Here is a 17086-nt window from a genome sequence, read left to right on the forward strand (position 1 = left end):
ATATTTATCCAGTGTCATGGGAATGTCACTTTAAGAAATGTTTGTCTTCTAAAGTGGCTGCAGTGATGTCATTGTGTGGGTGGAGTTGGGCTCTGGCTCTGCTTTTTACTTTCATTTTGAGCTGGAAGCTGGTTTTGGCTCTGAGTTTTGCTTTCGGTTTTCAGTTGGGGAGCTGCTTTCAAGCCAAGAAGGTGTATTGTGGTCTATCTCTGCATGCTAAAGAATGTCTTCAGATCCCTTGAGAATTCCAAAGTAATACCTGTTTCTGTAAGGAATGCAAACCTACTGTTTTTTGTAGGAAGAAAGGGTGTTTGTCTTATGGATGTTGTTAGGTAAGTTACAAAAGGTTACCTATAGAGTACTGTACCTTGGGGGGGGGGGGGGTATCAGTGTTGGTAGTTGATAAGATGCTTACTGTGTGTTTATAAACTGTTAACTGGGTTCATAGAATAAACATTGTTTTGTTTAAAAATACTTAAGATCTCTGTTGCATCACACCTGGAAAGTGGGCCCTTGTGCTCCTCCTAACCAAAATCTATTAAAAGTTGTGGGTCAGCTGAACTCCATGATATACTTTGGTGTTCTCTAAACCCTGGCCCATAACAAATTGGAGGCTCGTGGGATAAAAGTCTATCTTTCGTGATTGGGTTGGCTTAGTGAACTTAAAGACAGTGAGAGGTGAGCATATTTGTGTTTGCTTTCCAGATGTGGTATTCCAGTTTAAGTAGGGAGTGTGTTGTGGACAATGGCTCTTTCAGAGGCTCGGAGGTTTTTGGGAGTGGAGAATGAACAGAGACTAAAAAAAAGGCTTTTAGATTTGGCAAAAACATTGCAGTTAACGTTATCTGACAGCATACAAAAAGAAGAGGTACTTACTGCGGTAGCTGAGCATTTAAAGTTGCCTGAGATACAGTCCGACTCATTAGAAATGGCAAAAAGTCAGTTACAGATTAAGCAACTTGAACATGAAAAAGAATTAAAGCAGCTTGAATACGAAATGAGGGAAAAAGAAAGAATAGCCCTAGCAGAACAACAAGAAAGAGAAAGGGAGGTACAGATCAGGGAAAAAGAAAAAGAGAGAGAGGAAAGGGAAAAAGAGAGAGTTTGAACTTCAGAAAATGGCCATGAAACATGACAGTCAATTAAAATTGGCAGATGTAAAAGGAAACGTACAGTTTGAGGATAGTGATGAGGATAAAGAGAAAGCGCGCCATAGTCGAAGGCGTGGTGGGGATCTATTTAAATATGTCCAAGCGTTGCCAAGAAGGAGGTAGAAGCCTTTTTCATTTCATTTGAGAAGGTAGCTAAACAAATGAAATGGCCACAGGGCATGTGGGTATTACTGATTCAAACAAAGCTGGTAGGTAGAACCAGTGAAGTTTGCATCACTATCAGAGGAGGGACGTTTGAAGAGGTGAAAAAAATCCACCTTAGGTGCATATGAACTAGTGCCTGAAGCTTACCGACAAAGGTTTAGAAATTTAAGGAAAGAATTTGGTCAAACATACATGGAATTTGCAAGGATCAAACAGAGTAATTTTGATAGGTGGATAAGGGCTTTGAAAATAGACCAAACGTATGAAGCTCTCAGAGAAATTGTACTTTTGGAGGAGTTAAAAATTTCAATTCCTGATGTAGTGAGAACTCACGTGGAAGAGCAGAGGGTTAAAACTGCGAGATTAGCAACAGAAATGGCAGATGATTATGAATTAGTTCATAAATCAAAGTTTGGTTTTCGACATCAGTTTCAGCCTGAGAAATACTCAAGTGGTAGAGGTAAAGGAGATCTGATGGGAGATAATAAGGCGAGTGTACCTCAGATTAAAAAAGAAATCCAGGAGGGTGGAAGAGAAATGAAAAGTTTCAAATTTTTAACTGTAATAAACTAGGCCATGTAATGTCACAGTGTTGGTAGTTGAAGAAAAGCACTGGGAAGGCTGATGTGGTAAAACAAGATAAACCAGTGGGGTTTGTTAAAGTGGTAACGAAAAGCCCAAGTGAAGTGAAGGAGGTGCAAAAGATTGTACAGCCTGATTAAGAGGTGATTGATAAGAAGGTGCCAGATCTCTTTAAAGAATTTACTTGGGTGGGTGAAGTTTACTCGGGTGTACCAGGAGGAGGAGGTAAAGAAGTCACAATTTTGAGAGATATGGGAGCTAGTCAATCTTTAATGGTAAGAGATGAGGAGTTATGTAGTTTGGGAGGAATATTGCCAGAAATGGTGGTAATATGTGGAATTCAGGGTTAGAAGAGTAGAGTTCCATTATATAAGGTAAGGTTGGAAAGTCCAGTGAAGAGTGGTGAATTGGTAGTAGAAGTAATAGAGAAACTATCTTGTCCAGGAATACAGTTTATCTTGGGTAATGATGTAGCTGGATCGCAGATGGGAGTCATGCCTACTGTGGTTGATAAGCCAGTGGAAAATCAGACAACTGAAGTGTTGAAGGACGAATATCCTGGGATTTGTCCGGATTGTGTAGTAACAAGGTCGCAAAGTCACAAGTTAAGACAACAGGAGAAATCAAAGAGTGAAGATAAAGTTAAAGTTCAATTATCAGAAACGATTTGTGATCAGATGGTTGGAAAAGAACAAGAACAGGTGGAGGATGAGGCGGATATGTTTAGTTCAGGAAAAGTGGCGGAGTTACAACAGAAAGATATAGAAATAAAACCGATGTATCAGAAAGCATACACAGAAGAGGAATCTGAGTGTATACCAGAATGTTATTACCATAAAAATGATGTCTTGATGAGACAATGGAGACCTTTAAATATGCAGGCGGATGAAAAGTGGGCAGAAGTTTATCAAGTGGTGTTGCCGGTAGGGTATAGAAAGGAGGTGTTGCGAGTAGCACATGAGGTGCCAGTGGGAGGTCATTTGGGAGTAAGGAAAACTCAAGCTAAAATACAAAAACATTTTTATTGGCCTGAACTACATAAAGATGCAGTAAAATTTTGTCGTTCATGTCACACTTTCAAGTGATAGGGAAACCTCAAGCAGTGATAAAACCAGTGTCCTTAATACCCATTCTAGCATTTGAAGAACCTTTTACAAGGGTCTTAATTGTTTGCGTAGGACCGCTTCCTAAAGTGAAAAGTGGGAATCAATATCATTTGACTATAATGGATGTGTCTACTAGGTTTCCAGAGGCCATTCCAGTACGCAAAATTACAGCTGGAAAGATTGTGGAAGAGTTGCTTAAATTCTTTACTAGATATGGACTACCCACAGAAATACAATCGGATCAAGGATCAAATGTTACCTCCAGGTTATTCAAAGAAGTTATGGATAGTTTAGGAATGAAACAATTTTAAATCAACTGCGTACCATCCAGAATCGCAGGAGCGTTAGAAAGGTGGCATCAGACATTAAAGACAATGTTGAGGGCTTATTGTCAAGATTAGCCAGAGGATTGGGATAAAGGAATTCCATTTGTGCTGCTTGCAATTAGGGATGCACCTAATGAGTCAACCAAATTCAGTCCTTTTGAACTAATGTTTGGTCATGAGGTAAGAGGACCACTTAAATTGATTAAGGAAAAAATGGTGAGTCAGCAGTCAGAACTTACATTATTGGATTACATGTCAAATTTGAGGGAGCGATTAATTAGAGCAGGGGAATTGGCTTGACAACATTTAAAAGTTGCACAACAAAAGTTGCATAGGTAGCAGACAAGAAAGCAAAAGTTCGTCGTTTTGCCAGCGGAGATAAAGTTTTAGTATTGTTATAGTACAGTGGTAGGTGAACCTTTAAAAACAAGGTTTTGTGGACCTCATCAGATTGAAAGGAAATTAGATGAGGTGACTTGTATGGTAAGAACGCCAGATAGAAGGAAAACTCACTGAGTGTGTCATGTGAATATGTTTAAAAGGTACTTTGAAAGGGAAGGAGCAAAAGGAGGAGGTTTTAATGATTCTAACTCAAAGTGAAGAACCAAATCCAGATGACTTTGAATTTGACATCCCTCAAATTAAATTGGAAAACGAGGATGTTCTTAAAAATTGGGATAAATTGTTGAGTTACCTTCCAGAGGAAAAACAAACTGACCTGAAAGTTATAGATATCACATGGACAAGTTTGTGGAGATAAGTTGGGAAGTACTAAAATGGCTATGCATGATGTAGATGTGGGAAATGCTGTTCCAATTAAACATCCATATAGACTTAACCCTTTAAAATTGCCACAGGTTAACAAAGAAATTGAAAGTATGCTTAAAAATGGCATAATTGAAGTGGGTTGCAGCCAATGGAGCTCACCCATAGTGATGCTACCGAAACCGGACGGTACCCAACGGTTGTGTGTGGACTATAGAAATGTAGTTACAAGAATGGACTCTTAACCTATCCCACGCTTGGAGGATTGCATGGAGAAGGTGGGACAATCCGCTTTTATTTCCAAACTGGATTTACTTAAAGGTTACTGGCAGGTACTTTTATCCGAAAGAGCGAAGGAGATTTCAGCTTTTGAGACTCCAGATGGTATATACCAATTCAAAGTTATGCCATTTGGCATGAAAAACGCCCCAGCCACATTTCAACCGTTAACTAACAAAGTCATTTCAGGATTACCTAATTGTGCGGTATCATTGATGATCTGGTAATTTTTAGTCAGACATGGAAAGACTGATGGAGTTATTTGATCGACTTCAGGAGGTGGGTTTGGTGGTTAAACCTAGCCAAAAGTGAATTTGGAAAAGCCCAAGTCACTTTCCTTGGCCATACAATTGGACAGGGTCAAATGGTCACACGGGTTGTGAAAACAAAGTTATTGGGGAGTTTCCAATGCCCTCGACACAAAGGGAAATAATGCGATTTCTTGGCATGAGTGGATTTTACCGGATATTTGTGCCAAATTTTAGCAGTGTGGTCGTTCCACTGACTGACTTGCTAAAGAAGCATAGCAAATTTCAGTGGACAGCGGAGTGTCAACAGGCATTTGACTGCCTGAAGTCTGTATTAACCAATGCTCCTGTGTTGGAGAATTACAAGGGGCTCTGTGATCGGATTGAACTAAAGGACGGGATTCTCCGACCCCCCGCCAGGTCGGAGAATCCCCGGGGGGGCGGCTCGATTCCCGCCCCGACGCCGGCTGCCGTATTCTCCAGTGCCATTTGTCGGGTGGGGGCGGGATTCACGCCACGCTGGTCGGGGGCCGTTGGCAGCGTCCCCGCTCCCCCGGCAATTCTCTGGGCCCCGATGGGCCGAGCGGCCGTCCGTTTTTGGCCAGTGTAAGTCGGCGGGGGCGGTCCTCAGTGTGCGCGGGGGGATCCGACCCCAGGGGGGCCCCCAAGGTGGCCTGGCCCACGATCAGGGCCCAACGATCTGCGGGCGGGCCTGTTCCGTGGGGGCACTTCTTCCTTCAGCGCTGGCCCCTGTAGAGCTCAGCCATGGCCAGCGCGGAGAAGAGAACCCCCCGCGCATGCGCCAAAATACGGCGGCCGGATGCGCAGAACCACGCTGGCGGTTCCACGCATGCGCGAGATCAGGCCGGCCCTTCGGCGCATGAAAGTATCTGACCTTAAAGAGAAATGCAGAGGTGTAGAGAAATGGATGGATCGTGCAGAGACTCTCTTGTCCAAAGAGACTGTCAATCAAGAGGGATTCCAGCTGCAGGAAGAAGAACTAAAATGGACCATGTTATTATAAATGTTTGTATGTTTTGTTTTGTTAAACCAAAAAGTATATTTGCTGTCAATGTTGTTCAAAAGAAAGTGAAAAGGTGAAAAATGAAACCATCTTAAAGTTGATGGGTTTCTTTTTCTTGGGGGAGGTGTTAAGGGAATGTCACTTTAAGAAATGTTTGTCTTCTCAAGTGGCTGCAGTGATGTCAGTGTGTGGGTGGAGTTGAACTCTGGCTCTGCTTTTTACTTTCGTTTTAAGCTGGAAGCTGGTTTTGGTTCTGGGTTTTACTTTCGGTTTTCAGTTTTGGAGCTGCTTTCAAGCCAAGGCTCTCTCTCTGCATGCTAAAGAATGTCTCCAGATCACTTGATAATTTCAAAGTAATACCTGTTTCTGTTAGGAATGTAAGCCTGTTGTTTTTTGTGGGGAAAAAGGGTGTTGTTAGGAAAGGTACTACGGGTTACCTATAAGAGTACTTTATCTTTGGGGGGGTATCAGTGTTGGTAGTTGATAAGATGTTTACTGTGTGTTTATAAACTGTTAACTGGGTTCATAGAATAAACATTGTTTTGTTTAAAAATACTTATGATCTCTGTTGCATCACACCTGCAAAGTGGGCCCTTGTGCTCCTCATTACCAAAATCTATTAAACGTTGTGGTTCAGGTGAACTCCATGATATACTTTGGTGTTCTCTAAACCCTGGCCCATAACACCAGTGTGTTGGAGTTAAATCTTGGAGCAGTCTTGGGGTCAGATAGCAGCAAGAAGGCAGCTGAACTGAAAGCATGTTGGGATCTTGAACGAATGATCAGCTATTCAACTTGCTAGCCACCTTCTCTGGTCTGAGGATGATGACAGGAGAGTAGACCATCCCTGCCAGTTTCTTGAAGTTCCCTTCAAAATGGATGCCCCATTCATTCACATGAGTGAAGCAAATGTTCAAAAATGTTTGGAACTACTATCCCATCATTGCTATTACCACAGTGATAAGTGGGGCCTGGCGCAGTGGACCCTGTGAAGTGAGTAAGTGTGTAACGGAGGTGCCCTTAAAGTCCACCAGAAGGCCTCCCTCCCCCCCAAAATACAAATCCTCTCCTTCCAACCCCCCCCATCAAACCCCCCAACAGAGACCCAGAACAGACCCCTCCAACAGAGACCCCCGCAACAGAGAGCCCTCAGTCACACCTACCCTTCAGAGACCCCTGCCTGAAAGTTAAAGAGTAGTCTAGGCAGTAGATTGAAATATTATCACATTTTCACATATCCTTTCTTAATTTCTGTTGCCTCAGATAGAAGTGTTCAAAGCAGCAGCTGTTATAAATGTCAAAGGCTTCCTAGAAAGCCAAGTACACTTCAGAAGACTTGAAATCCCTTGACAGCCTTTGAAATCCAGATCTTCCATTCAATTTCACAAAGCAATACATTGCATTAGTCAGTGATTGACAGTTTTATTACTCCAGAGACAGCTACTTGGTGGATTGTTTACTATCGTTCCCTTCACACTTGAATGCACCTCCATTACCCTGCTTTGATGCTAACCACAATGTTTATAAGCACTCTTCCTATGATTGACAGCTCCTCACCACATCAAAAGCAGCTAAGTCCTTTGACTTCCTCTTTATCACAACAGGAAGCACTTAGCTGCCTTTGATGTGGTGAGGGAATGTCTGCTAGCTCTCCACCATGCATAAATTTGCTTTGCAAAGGAGAGGGAATTGTATACTGGCCCCACTCCTGGTGCCAACAGAGACCCGGAGCAATTCTACTCCAGCTGGAGAACTTAGTCTGCCGAACCGAGAATCCTGCCCATGATTTCACATTCCACCATGGGATTCCAGCTGGGGAATTTAAATGAACAAATAAATCTGGAATAAAAAGCTAGTGTCGATAAGTGTGACCATGAAATTAATAATAATCTTCATTAGTGTCACAAGTAGGCTTACATTACACTGCAATGTAGTTATTGTGAAATTCCCCCAGTCGCCACACTCCGGCGGCGCCTGTTCGGGTACACTTAGGGAGAATTCAGAATGTCCAATTCACCTAACAGCACATCTTTCGGGACTTGTAGGAGGAAACCAGAGCACCCGGAGGAAACCCACACAGACACAGGGAGAACATGCAGACTCCGCACAGGCAGTGCCCAAGCAGGAATTGAACCTGGGACCCTGGAACTGTGAAGCAACAGTACTACCCTCTGTGCTACCATGCCACCTGACTATATACACCACCTCTGTTGTCCCACCGGCAGGACAGACCCAGGGATGGTGGAGATCGTGCCTGGGACATTGTTTGTAAGCATCTTCTTCTTCTTGAGTAGTCCCTTGGCGTTGAGGATGACTTACTTCCACTACGGAGAGGTGGGTTTTGGGATGGTTGAGTCATCCAATCCTGGATCCACTGACTCTGCCACAGGTTTGGTAGGCGGTGTTGATGAGATGGGTGGGTGGGACGCTCTGGGTTCTGCACTCTCCTTCCACTGTTTATGCTTGGCCACCGTGTGTCCACCTTACCAAGCTTGAGGTGATTGGCGCCCTCGCGATACGTTTTCTCCAGTTTGTGCTTTCAAAGGCAAATGATTGCCATATGTCCTTGGGGATGTTGCATTTATTTAGGGAGGCTTTCAGAGTGTCCTTCAAGCATTTTCTCTGCCATCCGAGTGATCGCTTGCCATTGCAGAGCTTGGAATAAAGCCTTGTTTCTGGAGTCTCGTATCAGGGATGCGGACAATGTGGCCCACCCATCACAACTGGTCGAACATGACCAGTGCTTCGATACTGGGGATATTGCCCTGGGAGAGGACGCTCATGTTGGTATGCCTATCCTGCCAGTGGATTTGCAGGATTTTTTGGAGGCAACATTAGTGATAACTCTCCAGGGATTTGAGGTGCCTGTTATACACTGTCCATGTTTCTGATGCATTCAGGAGGACAGGGACCACAGCTGCTCTGTAGACCATGAACTTGGTGCTGGGTTTGAGGTCTCGGTCTTTGAACACTCTGTTCCTCAGGCATCCAAAGACTGTGCTGACATATTGGAGTCGATGCTGGCGTCGTCAATGTCTGCTCGCACCGAATGGAGACTCCTGAGGTATGGGAAGTGACCACATTGTCCAAGGGCTCACTGTGGATCTTGATGGTCAGCGGGAGGTTTTGTGAGGCTGGTAGAGAACCACAGCCTTTTGTAGTAGAGAATTCCACAATTTCCACATATTTAGTCTGAGGCATTGTCTGTAAGGTAACAATGTCAGGCTGTTACTTGTCTCGTCTGTGGTACACGAGCACCTGGGCGCTAGTAATGAGGACTTTGTGGGGTCAACGGGACAGGGTTTGGGTTTGCCTTTTTAATTTCTGGTGCCTAGGTCGATGCTGGGTTGTCTGTCTGGTTTCATTCCTTTTTGTAAGCTTCATACAACTGAGTGGTTTGCTCAGCCATTTCAGAGGGCATTTAAGAGTGAATCACATTGCTGTGGGCTTGCAATCACATGTAGGCCAGAACAGGTAGGTTTATTTCTCTAAAGGACATTAGTGAACATAAAGAACATCAACAATTGACAATAGTTTCATCGTCATCATTAGATGATGATCTAATTCCAGATTTTTGGTGAATTCAAATTCTAACTCGGGTCCCCAGAGCTTTACTCTGAGTCTCTGGATTACTAGTCTAGTGATAAAAGCACTACTCCACCGTGTCCCTCCATACTATTTTGTATACTTGTATGGTTTTATGAAATTGGTGGATTTGTAGGCATTGCACCAGTAATTTTATAGGCACTTACAATTGTCTGTTATTGATTATGCAGATCATGGTAAAGCTGGTACAACCTCTACAAAGACAACTGTGAAAGAAGAGGGACAAAGCCATAAAATGATATCATCTGGAATTAGCAGGGATAGTAACAAAGTGCAGTCTGAAGCCCTGCTGAATGAAACAGGTGAACTCAGTGAAACTGACTTTATTTTCTTCATATTTGTTACACACACCTTTTCAAAGTAGAGAAATTCCCCAATGGGATAGAAGTTTGGCCTTAACTTCCAATAGCAATTGAAGTATCAATTCTAAGCCAAAGGGGCAAAAGCTACTGTTCAAGAAGCCTCTGTGCACTGAGAAGATAAAACTGTGAGAAGCAGATACAAATGTTATGAGAAATACTTATAGGACTATACAAGGGGAGGGGTGGGAATTTATGGAGTCTACAAGGGCAGGAATCATGGCATGCAGGGTAACTGAATTAGGTGGGAGCCAAAATGTTGATTTCCTGGCAACAGGTCAAGATGCACAGATTAAGTCAGTGGTGTGTTTGTAGCATGTTGGGCATCATACTGTCTTATGACGGATTCCTACTTGTAATACATTTTCATGCCTTGAATAAGGAATAGTACAAAGCCTTTTTAATTACATCCAATCTTCAAGATAAAGTCAGCAGTGCACGAGAATCTTATAGCACCCGGTTCACATTTGTTTAAAGGTAGCGTGTAACAATCAGCTTTGTGCAGTTGTGACTGAAGTCATCGGCTTTCCTTATTGAACTCTGAAGCACAAGGGAAGGGAGCAGGAGAATTACAGAACAGTTAGCCTGACATCAGTAGTGGGGAATATGCTACAGCCTATTAAGGATGTGAATACAGAACATTTGGAATGCATTAACAGGATTGGACAAAGTCAGCATGGGTTTAAGAAAATGCTTAACAGATCTACTGGAGATTTTTGAGCATGTAACTAGTAGAATAGATAAGGGATATGGTGTATTTTGACTTCTGGAAGGTTTTTGATAAGGTTCCTCATAAGAGGTTAGTGGGCAAAATTAAAGATCATGAAATAGGAGATAATTAATTGGCATGGATTGAGAATTGATCGACAGACATGAAACAGACAGTGGGAATAAATGGGTCTTTTTTCAAGTGGCAAGCACTGATTAATGGGGTACAGCAGGGAACAGTGTTTGGGCCGTACCTGTCCACAATACATATATAAATGACCTGGAAGAGAGAACCAAATGTAACATTTCCAAGTTTGCTGCCGACACAAAACTGGGTGGAATTGTGAGTTGTGAGAAGGTGATTAAGACAAGTTGAGTGAGTGGACAAACACATGGCAGATGCCGTATAATGTGGCTAAATGTGAACTTATACGCTTCAGTGTGAAAAACCGAAAGGAAGAGTATTATTTAAATAGTGATATATTGGAGCCTGTGGATGTACAAAGGGATGTGGTAGTCCTTGTATATCAGTCAATGGCAGTGGAAAGGCAGGTGCAGCAAGCAATTAGGAAGGCAAGTGGATTGCAAGAGGATTTGAGCTCAGAAGTAGGGATGTCTAAATGCAGCTAAACAGGACCTTGGTGAGACCACACCTGGAGTACTGTGCGCAGTTTGGTCTTCCTATCTAAGAAAGAATATACTTGCCATAGAGGGAGAGCAGCAGAGGTTCACTAGGCTGATACTGGGGTTGGCGAGACTGTCCTATGAGGAGAGATTTATTCGACTGGGCCTGTATTCACTTGAGTTTAGAAGAATGAAAGGAGATCTGATTGAAGCCTATAGAATTCTTACCGGGCTGGACAGGCTAGATGCAGGGAGGCTATTTTCCCTGGGGGAGGAATCTAGAACCACGGGAGACAGTCTCAGGATATGGGGTAGACCATTTAAGACTGAGATGAGGAAAGATCTTTTCACTTGAAGGGTTGTGAACCTGTGGAATTCTCTACCACAAAAGGCTGTGGAGGCCAAGTCACTGAATGTGTTCAAGGAAGAGATAGATAATGTTTTAGATTTAATGGCATCAAGGGGTATGGTGACAAAGCAAGAAAATAGTGTGGTGAAATGTATTAGGGGTCATGTGGGACTGTGAAGCCGTGATGCTATTGGCTGACAGATCCCGGGTCCTGGTTGGCTGTTGACTCCTGGCTCCGCCCTGAAGGCGGAGTATAAGAACCCGAGCTTCTCCCCGCCGCTTCATTCTGTTGCTGAACTGCTGGGGACAAGTCTCGCTTAATAAAGCCTCATCGACTTCATCACTACTCGTCTCTCTCGTAAGTCATTGTGCGCTACAATTTATTAAGCAAGCTTAAAGGACTATGGAGCTCCGGATCGCCCCGGAATGCCTGCGGATCAGCCCCCACGCAGCGAACTCGGCAGCAGTATTTAAACACTGGCAAGCATGTTTTGAAGGCTACCTCCGAACGGCCCCCGGCCGGATCACAGAAGACCAGAAAATGCAGGTCCTGCATTCGAGGGTAAGCCCGGAAATTTACCCTCTCATAGAAGACGCAGAGGATTTCCCGACGGCGCTCGCATTACTGAAGAGCATCTACGTTTGCCCCGTGAACCAGGTCTACGCGCGCTACCAACTCGCTAGAAGAATTCTACACCACGCTGCTAATTTTGGGACGGGGCTGCAGCTGCCCGCCGGTGAACGCGATCGAACACACGGACATGCTAATTCGCGATGCGTTTGTGGCAGGCATGAACTCTCCCCAAATCCGCCAAAGACTTTTAGAAAGAGAGTCGTTAGGACTCTCAGAGGCACGGGCCCTTGCAGCTTCCCTAGATGTGGCCTCGCAAAACGCCCGCGCCTACGGCCCCGGCCCGCGCAGCTATTTGTAAAAGCTGCGGCAAGAAGGGCCATTACGCGGCAGTGTGCCGGTCCCGGGGGGGTCGCCGCAATCCCCGGAGAAGAACGAGCCCAGCATAGCCCAAACGCTCCCCAACCCCCCCCCAGCGTCCCATGTGCGACCCGCGGGCGCCGCCATTTTGGGTCCCGGGCACCACGAGGGGAGGATGGGCGCCGCCATCTTGTGACCCCCCCAGCCACGTGCAATTCATGGGGGCAGCCATTTTGTCCACCCCCGACCACGTGCGATCCATGGGGGCGGCCATTTTGTCCACCCCCGGCCGCGTGCGATTCATGAACGCCGCCATCTTGGATGACAACAAAGGACCCCAGCATCGACGGCTCCACAGGGTCCGAAGAAGACGCCGCGACACTACGACCACGACTGGCTTCGGTAACTCTGGATCAATCACGGCCCCGGACGCTCCAGACGACGACAACAACAGTGCTGATCAACGGACACGAGACATCATGCTTGATCGACTCCGGGAGCACCAAAAGTTTCATTCACCCAGACACGGTAAGACGCTGTTTTCTGACCATCCATCCAAGTACGCAAAAGGTTTCCCTAGCTGCAGGATCCCACTCCATAGAGATCAAAGGGTTCTGCATTGCGAACCTAACGGTGCAAGGGAGGGAGTTTAAAAACTACAGGCTCTACGTCCTTCCCCAACTCTGCGCGCCCACATTACTGGGATTAGATTTCCAGTGTAACCTGCAGAGCCTAACATTTCAATTCGGCGGCCCAATACCCCCACTCACTATCTGCGGCCTCGCAACTCTCAAGGTTGAAACGCCGTCCTTGTTTGCAAACCTCACCCGGATTGCAAACCCGTCGCCACTAGGAGCAGACGGTACAGCGCCCAGGACCGGATATTTATTCAGTCTGAAGTCCAGCGGTTGCTGAAGGAAGGCATAATCCAGGCCAGCAATAGTCCCTGGAGAGCCCAGGTGGTAGTAGTAAAGACCGGGGAGAAGCAAAGGATGGTCATAGACTATAGCCAGACCATCAACAGGTACACACAGCTAGATGCGTACCCTCTCCCCCGCATATCCGACATGGTAAATCGGATTGCCCAGTATAAGGTTTTCTCCACCGTGGACCTCAAGTCCGCCTACCACCAGCTCCCCATCCGCCCAGGTGACCGCAAGTACACAGCCTTCGAGGCAGACGGGCGTCTATACCACTTCCTAAGGGTCCCATTTGGTGTCACGAACGGGGTCTCGGTCTTCCAACGGGAGATGGACCGAATGGTTGACCAGCACGGGTTGCAGGCCACGTTCCCGTATCTCGACAACGTAACCATCTGCGGCCACGATCAGCAGGACCACAACGCCAACCTCCAAAAATTCCTCCAGACCGCTAACGCCTTGAACCTCACATACAACGAGGAAAAGTGCCTTTTTAGCAGGTTGGCCATCCTGGGATACGTAGTGCGCAATGGGATAATAGGCCCCGACCCCGAACGCATGCGCCCCCTTATGGAATTTCCCCTCCCCCACTGCTCCAAAGCCCTGAAACGTTGCCTGGGGTTCTTTTCATATTACGCCCAGTGGGTCCCCCAGTATGCAGACAAGGCCCGCCCGCTAATACAGACCACTACCTTCCCCCTGTCGACAGAGGCTCGCCAGGCCTTCAGCCGCATCAAAGCGGATATCGCAAAGGCCACGATGCGTGCCATCGACGAGTCCCTCCCCTTCCAGGTTGAGAGCGACGCATCCGACGTAGCTCTGGCGGCCACCCTTAACCAAGCGGGCAGACCCGTGGCCTTTTTCTCCCGAACCCTCCACGCCTCAGAAATCCGCCACTCCTCAGTGGAAAAGGAAGCCCAAGCCATAGTGGAAGCTGTGCGACATTGGAGGCATTACCTGGCCGGCAGGAGATTCACTCTCCTCACCGACCAACGGTCGGTAGCCTTCATGTTCAATAATGCACAGCGGGGCAAAATTAAAAATGACAAGATCTTAAGGTGGAGGATTGAGCTCTCCACCTTCAACTACGAGATCTTGTACCGTCCCGGAAAGCTGAGCGAGCCGTCCGATGCCCTATCCCGCGGCACATGTGCCAACGCACAAATAGACCGTCTCCAAGCCCTCCACGAGGACCTCTGCCACCCGGGGGTCACTCGGTTCTACCATTTCATTAAGTCCCGCAACCTCCCCTACTCTGTGGAGGAGGTCCGTACAGTCACCAGGAACTGCCACATCTGCGCAGAGTGCAAACCGCACTTTTTCAGGCAGGATAGAGCGCACCTGATCAAGGCTTCCGCCCCTTTGAACGCCTCAGTTTGGATTTCAAAGGGCCCCTCCCCTCCACCGACCGCAACACATACTTCCTGAACGTGGTGGACGAGTACTCTTGTTTCCCCTTCGCCATCCCCTGCCCCGACATGACAGCGGCCACAGTCATTAAAGCCCTTGGCACCATATTCACACTGTTCGGTTGCTCCGCATATATCCATAGCGACAGGGGGTCCTCCTTCATGAGTGACGAGCTGCACCAGTTCCTGCTCAGCAAGGGCATAGCCTCGAGCAGGACGACCAGCTACAACCCCCGGGGGAACGGGCAAGTAGAGAGGGAGAACGGCACGGTCTGGAAGACCGTCCTGCTGGCACTACGATCCAGGGATCTCCCAGTTTCCCGGTGGCAGGAGGTACTCCCGGATGCTCTCCACTCCATCCGGTCGCTGCTGTGTACCACCACTAACCAAACGCCTCATGAGCGCCTCCTTGTCTTCCCCAGGAAGTCCTCCTCCAGAACGTCACTGCTGACCTGGCTGGCGGCCCCAGGACCGATCTTGCTCCGGAAACATGTGCGGGCGCACAAATCGGACCCGTTGGTCAAGAGGGTTCACCTTCTCCACGCGAACCCGCAGTACGCCTACGTGGCGTAACCCGACAGCTGACAGGATACGGTCTCCCTGCGGGACCTGGCGCCCGCCGGCAACACACACACCCCCCCCGACACCGATCATCCCCTCCCTACCACCGGCGCACCCCGCGACCGCCCCCTTCCCGGGAGGATCGGTCCTCCTGCCGTGCCCGCCCAGGAGTGAAACAGGAACGAACACCGAAACGCTCCCGGAGACGACAACGCCTGAACAAGCACCTGCACCACCACCGGGGCTGAGGCGATCGACGAGGAAGACCAGACCGCCCGCTCGACTCGTGTCATCGGCGTGACACCAAGAATGTTGTTGGATTGTAACAAAAAAAAATTTTTTTTCTCTTACTAATATTGTAAATAGTTTCACAAACGTTGTACATAGCCCAGTGTAGGGCTAAAACTGTAGTAACATTCCCGAAATTTTCCTCCCAGGACCAGCCTTGTAAACCCCTACCACCATGCGAACCACCACCCCGCCGGGTTCCTTTTTAACAAGGGGTGAATGTGGTGGTATGTATTAGGGGTCATGTGGGACTGTGAAGCCGTGATGCTATCGGCTGACAGATCCCGGGTCCTGGTTGGCTGTTGACTCCTGGCTCTGCCCTGAAGGCGGAGTATAAGAACCCGAGCTTCTCCCCGCCGCTTCATTCTGTTGCTGAACTGCTGGGGACAAGTCTCGCTTAATAAAGCCTCATCGACTTCATCACTACTCGTCTCTCTCATAAGTCATTGTGCGCTACACACCTGTATTAGGGGATGTAAGGTAGGACCTGTACTACAAGTTCGCCGGTAGCCCCTGCCGGCTGGCTCCGCCCAGTAGGAGGAGTATAAATATGTGTGTCCTCCATTCAGCTGCCATTTCGCCAGCTGCAGCAGGAGGCCACGCATCTGACTGCAATAAAGCCACAGTTGTACCCAACCTTAGTCTTTGTGCAATTGATCGTGCATCAAATAGCATTGAGATAGAAGGTCAACCAAGAATGGCGGAGCTCACTTGAAGGGCCTACTCTTGCTCCTAGTTTTCACAGTAACTTCATTGCAGTGTTAAAGTAAGCCTATTTGTCACACTAATAATGATTATTATATTACTGATATTTCTATGAGAATGGCAGCTTGCAAGGAGGATCAGGACCAGCTAAGGGTGAGTCGATGGATGAAGGGTTTTGTTTGGGGTGGAGGTGTATTAGGGTCAGGTACTTAGAATAAGAACCCAAGGGAGGTCCAGACGGGTGTTGTTCTGGACATGGAGGAGTGGAATAAGGAAGGGCCTGGCATCCTGGGTGTGCTGGGGTGCTGGTAAAAGTAAAAAAATGACAGTCTAAAAAATGTGATGTCAGCAGGGTCCATATGTAGGCCCATCTCAGGTTGTTTGCTGTCAGAATCCTCACGGTGTTTGCCTACAATATCCTTGTCCAACCTTTTTGTGTGGGGGGCAAAATTTCAACTTTTTCTCATAAAGGGAGCAAGGAGCAAATTTCAGAAAGATATTGGGTGCAATTCGGGAAAAATGTCAGTGTCATTTTGGACAAGTTTGGTGGGGTGTTTCTCAGCGGCTGCATTGGTGAGGTCACGGCCTGTATTCAACTGAATTTAGCCCCAAAAATGAACGCCCATGTGAATCTCGCCATGCCTGGCTCCCTCGTCATGTAATTTGCCCGACTCGCGCCTCAGCTGCTCGCCGCTAATAAGGGGAAGCTGCTTTTAAATGCTCCCTGAGCACTCACTCTCAGTCAAGAAATGAGGATGGCAGTGCGGAGACCTGCTCCTCGCTTTGGGGATGCCAACCTGGCTAGGCCCTCCTCCTCGGGCTTGTCTTCCAGCCCCTCCAGGTCCGTCTCCTCCTCCTCAGATGAAGCTGCATGTCCCTCCACCACCTCCTTCTCCAGCATGTCACCCTGCTGCTATGCCAGATTGTGGAGGGCACAGCAGCTACCGCAAAGCGGGAGACTCTCTGAGGGGGGTGTACTG

At 47.2% G+C, this 17086-nt stretch overlaps 1 protein-coding gene across 3 annotated transcripts in view; it reads left to right on the plus strand.

Annotated features, from left to right (window-relative positions):
- rsph10b (radial spoke head 10 homolog B) overlaps positions 1–17086 on the plus strand; it is a 128454-nt gene that overhangs the window by 91906 nt on the left and 19462 nt on the right. For all 3 annotated transcript variants that reach the window (XM_072481532.1, XM_072481530.1, XM_072481533.1), the window contains one exon: positions 9423–9554. In XM_072481532.1, the coding sequence (XP_072337633.1) occupies positions 9423–9554 (132 nt within the window). The remainder of the gene's footprint in view (positions 1–9422; positions 9555–17086) is intronic.

Source organism: Scyliorhinus torazame, chromosome 17 (assembly GCF_047496885.1).
Source record: "Scyliorhinus torazame isolate Kashiwa2021f chromosome 17, sScyTor2.1, whole genome shotgun sequence".
Lineage (NCBI taxonomy): Eukaryota > Metazoa > Chordata > Chondrichthyes > Carcharhiniformes > Scyliorhinidae > Scyliorhinus > Scyliorhinus torazame.